The 8,004-nt window shown below is 37.4% G+C and overlaps 1 protein-coding gene across 1 annotated transcript; it reads right to left on the bottom strand.

Moving 5' to 3' along the window:
• Nucleotides 1-5,914: 5,914 nt before the first annotated feature.
• Nucleotides 5,915-7,573, bottom strand: LOC149578718 (F-box/FBD/LRR-repeat protein At1g13570-like). Its single transcript, XM_089804751.1, has 2 exons — nucleotides 6,477-7,573; nucleotides 5,915-6,296 (listed from the first exon to the last, which is right to left on the bottom strand). The coding sequence occupies exons 1-2, from the start codon at nucleotides 7,500-7,502 to the stop codon at nucleotides 6,012-6,014; spliced, it is 1,311 nt and encodes a 436-aa protein (XP_089660877.1). The 5' UTR covers nucleotides 7,503-7,573; the 3' UTR covers nucleotides 5,915-6,011.
• Nucleotides 7,574-8,004: the final 431 nt, after the last annotated feature.

The raw sequence follows: 8,004 nt of genomic DNA, 5'->3' as shown, positions 1-8,004 counted from the left end.
GCCTTCCCATGTGAATTTTCCAATGTAACCTTCCTTTGAAGGAAACCACAAATATCCTTTTGACGGATGTCATTCTAGGTGCTCTACTCCTCTATGTAGATTCTTATGCCTTTGATAGTCCTTTAGATGAGGCCACATTTTAATATCTCCCAAACAAAGAGGCTGACTTAGTTCCTCTTCCTTTTCTATCACCAACTCCTTGTGCTCTGTCATCAACAATTTTCCTGCCAGAGAGCATTGTTTTTGCAGATTTTTAATGGTCTTGATAATCTTGCCCATTTTATTAGTATTTTCATGGGCCACCTCAAGCTGGCCATTAGAAAACCTCACCCTATTTTTGTACCTATCAGAAATACCCCTAATCGATTCTCCTCCCCAACATGTGAAGAATTGACCTTTGGTGGTAAGCAACAGCTCGGTCCCATCAACAAATCTCTTCCTCCAAGACTCTTCATCTTCTTGCACTGATGATGATGGTTTTGTTGCTAGTTTCTTGCATACGGTAGTATTGTTACTTGAAACAATTCTGACAGTTTCTTCTTCATCGTCCCCAATACACTGCGGAGGCTGTCTCAGTACACTCTCTAGCTGTTTAACAATGCCCTTATCCTCAGCATCTATTTCCTCTCTAACATCCTTGTTAATCTCATTGAAAGCAACTATGTTAACTTTACCTCCAGTGAAATGTTATGTAATTACAGCTGTCAAATTCATTTTCCCATCACATTGTAAGAAGGAACCTGCAAATTAACAGCATTAATAAATTCCAAACCTTTCTCATTACAACATGGTTTCTTCAATGTAGACTTCACTCTTATTAGAGAGCCTCAAAAAGTGATCGAACTTCAGGCTCAATGTCAGAATCTTCCTCTTTAGACTTATAATGTCTTTGTTAAGCTATTCCTCTGAGTTCTTGGCCTCTCCTTTGGGTTTATTTTCACTTGCCTTCCAGATTGCATCCTCCTCATCTTGGGAGGTATCCTCTTCAGTCGGTTCCTTGAAAATCAGAGAATGCTTCAAACCTTCTTTGTTAGCCAAAATCTTTCCATTTTTCCAATTATCCCATCAATGTACACAATGTTTATTTGAGGCTGAAAACTTTTTATACGACTTATTAATGTACTCTCAAATCAACAGAAGTCATTGTGTTGGATATATTTAAGGCTAAGATTGGAGATAAGTGTAAGGTAATCACTTTTAAGGTTTTTTTCGGTCCAAGACAATTCAGTCTTCATCTAACACCGATGCTGGCTTCTTTTCTTTACCATACAACAATTGTCACAAATCTTCTAAATAAAAATAGTCTTCTATTTGCATTTTTTAAGACTCATAGTTATGACCATTAAACATTTTGATCTTTAGCTCTTCAAATGCTATTACTCCTGCTCAAACTTGAATCTCTCTGCTGAAAATGATCGAACACAACCTGCTATGATATCAATTATTAAAATATTGAAGAGCAAATTAAAACAGAATTTCAAAAGAACAACACAGAGTTTACAATCCACTCTTCAAACAGAACAATAATATCATTAGTTGCTGATCCAAAGATAACACTCTCCACATCTTCAATAATATTATTAATTGCTGATCCAAAGATAACATTCTCCACATCTTCCAAAGCAATAATCAGCATTCTTTTATAGACAAATATTATAGCTTATGAGATAATGTTTCAATAATACTTACACCAGCCAGAGCAACGTCAAAGAAATTATACCACAATAATAAATATTCCCACCGTATTCTGACATAAGACTGTTTCCCAGTGATAGGTTTCTCACATAGAAGAGCATATCAGCTAAAGGTAGCAGTTTTAGTGAAAGTCTAGTGCACAGGCTTCCTGGAGAAATATTTTGAGTGACGAGAAGGGGAGGTCTAGCGCTTGCAATTTTATTATTTTTGGGGTGAATGTGGCAGGCCACAAATATATTATAAATAAAAATCTGAATCAAGAGCTCAATAGGGAAAGAATCAGAAAGAAAACCCCATATCATCACTCAGATACAAAGTGCATAAAATAAAAGAAAAATAAAAGTATTCTTATGGCACAGGCCACTGCAAAAGGACCAAGCAACACTTGTTTTACCATAGTTCTAGCAGCTTAAACATGACCCTGTAACAAGGTCGCAATGAAAGAATGCAACAGAAGGCAATCTTGCTGAAAACGGAATTTGCATGTATCATGTGGAAAAATTCATCAACATAACCTTTTGGATCAAATGTAGCTCCCAACCAATCTTCTTATGTCAGCATCAACGGTGGATATTAGGACCCTCTGCTGTGCATAACATTATTACTGCTGCAATGGCAGAGGATCTGTACTCTGCCATGTTTGTCACTTTGACTTGGTTTATAATTAGCATATCATAGCATGATTCTTGAACCACACCCAGATTGAGCACAAACTCTGACACAAAATCTCAAGCATATTGAACCCATAGCCGGGAAAGGGTGTCATGGCTGTCATGACTGAGATCTTCACCCATGCAGCATTTTATACTCCCAAACTGAAGTGCAAAGACTCCATTCATATTATGATAATGAAAGCACCAGTGAAGTTCAGCTGATCCTGCTGTCAAAATATTTTTAGTCTGCCATGAATCAAATGCTTTGTATGAGTCTTACAGCCTAAGGAGAAATTTAGAGTTGAATTTGTGCAGAGTTAATAATCTGGAAGAGGGATGGATAATTCTCTGCCAAGGGGAAGGAGAGACATGTGTAAATGATGACATTATCACACCCCATATTAGCCAAACAGTCTGCAAGTTTGATACCTTCTCTGTATGTATTCGATACGTAGCATTCTTCAAATGAAACCAGCAATGACCAAATTTGATTGAAGATATATGATACCTTTCTGTTTGGGAGCTTCTTTGAAATGCATGCATTTCTAATGACAGAAGAATCACCTTCGATATGAACATGTTTAAAACCTAGTTTTTTGCCAATAACCAAACCTTGTAATAGAGTTAGTGCCTCAGCAATGTTATCTGTATCAGTGGGAGCAGGGGATGATTTTAATGTCATCACATCTCCCAGACAATTTCTAATGTATATGGCAATCCCTGATTTCCCAGGGTTGCCTCTAGACACCCCATCAAAGTTCATTTTTAAACTAAGACTTAAGAGGAGGAGACGATCCGATGGATGATCTTAGAGCAGCCTTAGAGTGATGACTGATAGGAAAGGGGAAAGATTGGAACTTGAGGACATTCCACACCTGAATGATTTTCGAATCCCAAGTAGTAAAAGCATGCTTAATACCTTCAAGTCTTTGGGCAGCAGCATTGACCATCTCGGAAAGAGATTTGTCAAGCAACGTCAGGACAGATTCAATTGGTAAGGATTGTTGTTTGAAGATGCATTTTTTTTCTCCCACCAAATTGACCACAAGATAGCTGCCAGTGCACAGATCCAGAGACAGGAGAATAATTATCTTGAAAAAAGAGTTGGCCATGATTGGAATAATTCCCAAAGGGATAGAGGCAAGGGAAAAGAAACATTCACTTTTTGCATTACGAAGGTCCAACATTCCCTAGCAAATGAGCATTGAAGAATTAAGTGATCCACATATTCCATCACCTTATTATAGAGAACACACTGGAATGGTTGTGCAATATTTAGATGACACAATCTATCATTGGTTAATATCCTTTTTCTCAGTACCATCCATGCAAAGCAGCCAGCTTTGGGGAGGACGACTTTGATGTTAGCCATATGTTGAAGAGCCTTGTAGCCTCTTCTGACCGTATAGTTACCATCTAGCGAGGGAGCCCAAAATAGTACATCTTCATTGTTGGATAGATAAACATCCCTCTTCATTAGGATATCTTTTAGGAGTAGTTTTTGGGGTTGGGGGATAGGCAGATCTGCAGTATCCTTCCATGTAACTTTACCAGTATAGTGATCAACAACAGAGATATAGTTGGCTAATGTATTATCCCATTGGTTTTTGACCAAGGAAGCAATGTCTGATAGTTTTTGATTGAGGCTGAGCGGTGGGAGCCCATTGCAGAAGTCATCCTAAAAGTCCACTCTATTTCCATTGTGAACTTCCCATGAGACAAAACTTGGTGATGATATCCCTTGAAGAAAACATGAAGTCCCACATCACTGAACCTTTAAGTGGATCTAGAGCTGTGATGATCCATGTGGGATCATGAGAGTGTAGGCATTTCTCCTATAGGATTTTACACCATTTACTGTGGGGCCTAGAAAGCATATGCCAGATTAACTTGCCTCCAAAAGCTTTATATTGAAATGACAAGTCATGAAGCCCTACACCACCTTCATCATATAAGGAAGCCATCTCTTGGAAGGAGATTAGTGGGATCTTTGTTTTACCTGTCATGTTACTGCACCACAAAAATTCTCTGATTATTTTTGCTAATTGATGAATGATAGACCTAGGAGCTTGGAGAATGGATAGGAAGTGGTTTGGGATAGCTGCGAGGACAGATTTAATGAGTAAAATTCTTCTCGACAATGATGACCATCGAACTTTCCAAGTTGAGACTCTACTCTTGATCCATTCCACTATTGGATTCCTATATACAGGTTTGTTAGAAACCATGAGGAATGGATAGCAAGATATGAGGATGGAAGAACATCAGGAGTAAAGCCAAGAATAGATATTATGCTAGCTGCTAAACTTCTTCGGAGAATTGAGGATAAACACCTTTGATTTTTTAGCATTAATGCATTGCCCTGATATGGATGCATATAGGTTCAAGACCACTTTAATCTGTAGCGCTTGCAAAAGCTATTAATCAGAATTTATATACATATCTTTCAAATTTCTTTCATTATCTGCACTTCTTAGAAGCTTAAAGCTGATATTCTTATTTTCAAGAGGACTTTAAAATCTGGAAAGCATTCATCAGAAATAACAATTTCAATGCTAATAAATTTTCTATACTCTTATAATTCTAGAAGATTTCAAAACTTTTACTAACTTTACCAAAAATAATAAACATAGTTAAAAATGTAAACTTTATAAAGAAACACGGAGTATTAAATTTCTTAATTAAGAGTATAATTCTTCAGCTTAAACTATCATTTGAGTTTTAAATTGATACCAGATATATTGATTTTGCTTTTCCCTTAAGTACGCATCTTGCTTATATGTTTAAAAAGAAAGGTAAAACGGTGAAACTCTAATCCTTATAGTTAAATGCCCAATCTAAACTTTTGGCATTCCTTCTAGATCCTCTTTCATCTTCCTTGCATGTAGTGCGCCATGGCGTAGTCTAGACAGAAACTTAGAAAGTGGAAAGTTTCGTATTTAAGGAGGCATTGGTGATGTTCTTTATTGTATCTATTTTTTTTCTCTATTTGAATTTTATCGTTCAGGTGATCAAAGAAACGATGGGGTGGGTTGCTAGCCAGGAGAAGGTGTTGTGACCCGGGAAAATGAAGGCTATGGTTTTCTCTGCATTTCTCGTCTGTCTGAGACGGTACATCGATTAAAAAAAAAAGGTCTGAGATAGCCCATCAATTGCAGGAAAAAGGATATCTATATGCTAGATTTTTCAACTTACATGTTACAATTGGGAGCTAGATCGAGGTGAAAACAGAGAGCCTGGGAATATTTATCAGCATCAAACTTTCAGATGTTCTAAAAGTGACTGTTCGTAGTTGTGAATTAAGGAGAGTAGAGTTGGAAGAATAGTTGTCTAAGTCCGAGGGACAGAGTCCAAAATAATTGATGAGTATTTTTAGTTCAACGACACATTAATGTTACTACTTATGCGGTTTGAATGCTGTGATTATTTTGTGGGTGTGATAACACTAGTTGGAATGCATAAGTATTAATTTGTAAAACCAATAAATTTTTTAATAACATTTATCATTCTTCTCATTCCAACAAGGGTCAGTCCTTCCCTTGTTCTAAATGCTTTAAAAGCGTATGGAAATTAATCAGCATAGACAATTTCTTTATTAAAAGCAAAGAGAATCATAGAATCAAGTTATCAACTACCAAAAACAGGGTATAACAGACGACATGTCTATAAGGTTTGTATTACTTGGCACCTATCACCAAGTATAATTATAGTTGCTAATAAGGATGCTCTCCTCAGATACATAATATCATTAAAGAGTTTTAAACATTGTTCCTCTTCATATTCATCAGGCAGCTGAATTTTCAATGCTTGGAGAGAGGGCGCACTCTGAAGTAAACAACTTATTACTTCAACCTCTTCGTGATCAAACTCAAGAATATCTATAGATATTTTCTTCAGATTAAGATGTGGAGTGGTGAGACAAACAGGTGTATGATCTCTTGCCAATTCCTGCATTTAATTTATGTGAATAAGTCACTCAACCAAGAATCTCTTTCTCACGTTGAGGCAAATACAAATGACTTTCTTAGTAAAGAAACATTTCATCTTTTAATTATATATATACAGAATGGATGACCTTATACTACTACTCGTAAAAAATGGAGTTGAGGTTGTCAAGTGTGTAAATACCTGCACAAAGAAGCCAAATATAGAGAGCACCTGAAGATTCGGAAGCCTGTGAAGTAGGTTAAATAGAGGAAGATCCATATCCGATTCCCTTTCAAAGGGTTCGGCAATGTATACGACAAGCGTCTCCAAGGACTGGCAGTTGCCCACGATGTGAAGAAATCTACTTGCTGAAATAGCTCCTGGACTGATTCCATCTCGTCCTCGCGAGCAATCCATGTTCAGTTCTCTCAGAGTACCTCCACAGTGCATTTCAAGATGAAAGGTGGCATAAGAAAGCTCATAAAACCTTATGCCATTCACACTCAAATCCTCATAGAACCCCGTCAGGATTTTGAGTTTAGGGCAGTCAACAGACAGAGAATTTACGCTTCCCATATATAAATGTTCAATAGTAGATGAAGAGATTTCGACGCTACCCAGCGGAGAATCTCCCATTATTTCAAGTTTTTGCAGAAGGGGGCAGAACGAAATGAAGGATACTAAAGATTCATCTGTCAATTGAACATCACTGAGGTAACAAGATATGAGGTGAGGGAATCCAACGAAATTTATGGGGAAACTGGTGAGATCGTAGTTGCATAGACCGAGAGTTACAAGTCGCGTACATAAAAAGAGGGTAGGGGGTGGGGTTTCTGTTTCGTCGTGATCAAACAGAGAGAGGTGTTTGACGTTACAGCATGATGCATACCTTACCCATTTGCACACATTTTGATGAGAGAAGTGCTGCCGGTGGTAATGATTGAACCCAGTATTGTGGAGGTGAAAAGCATCCAGATTGTGTGAACGAAGAAGCAAAATGTTCGAAATTATATTCTCAACGGTTGACATGAGGAGTGGGCTGAGACAAAAGCAATCAGTCCCCAAAACAAATTCTGGAGAGAAAGTGAGTTCGGGCATCTGAGTGTAGAGAAATCTCCATCTCTTGGAAAGAACGGAAGATTTCACAGCATCTTTTACTGGCATTTTTGATAGTTTAAAAGAAACAATTGGATCAGGTAGGGAGTAAAATGCATCGTGGATAGCCATAACCGGGAAATAAGACGCAAAACAAAAGGAGATTGACGAGATAACCTGTATCCAATGGCGGGAATTCCCCTTAGTGAAACGTATAAATTGTCTTATGGCGAGAAATCGAAAAACAAAAATACTAAAATTTCCAATTATACTAATAGAAGGAATCACAATGTTTGTGCTTAAACTGGAAAATCCTTTACCAATTTAGTAAAGGCGTTTGGAATTTGGGTCGATGCTAGATGAGCGTGTGTTCCACATGCTCATATATATTTAATGTATCAGTTTTATATTTTCAACGACCTATAAGTTGGATCATAAAACAAAAACAATCACTAGGGGAGAGGACCCAGTACTTGAACACCTTAACTTTGTGCTTATCAAAATTTTACGTAAAAATTTCAAATCGCTCCTAATTTTTTACAGTAGCTTACTTGGCAAGTCACCTACTTATAACTAAGGTTTCAAGTCCATGTCATCCGTTATGATGCCACATCAGCATGCTTTTTGCCAAGTT

The sequence above is a fragment of the Cupressus sempervirens genome, chromosome 1 (assembly GCF_028749045.1).
Source record: "Cupressus sempervirens isolate cs-2001-9-10 chromosome 1, ASM2874904v1, whole genome shotgun sequence".
In the NCBI taxonomy this organism is placed as follows: domain Eukaryota; kingdom Viridiplantae; phylum Streptophyta; class Pinopsida; order Cupressales; family Cupressaceae; genus Cupressus; species Cupressus sempervirens.
Note: the sequence above shows the minus strand (reverse complement) of the source record. Positions and strands in the feature narration are given on the sequence as shown.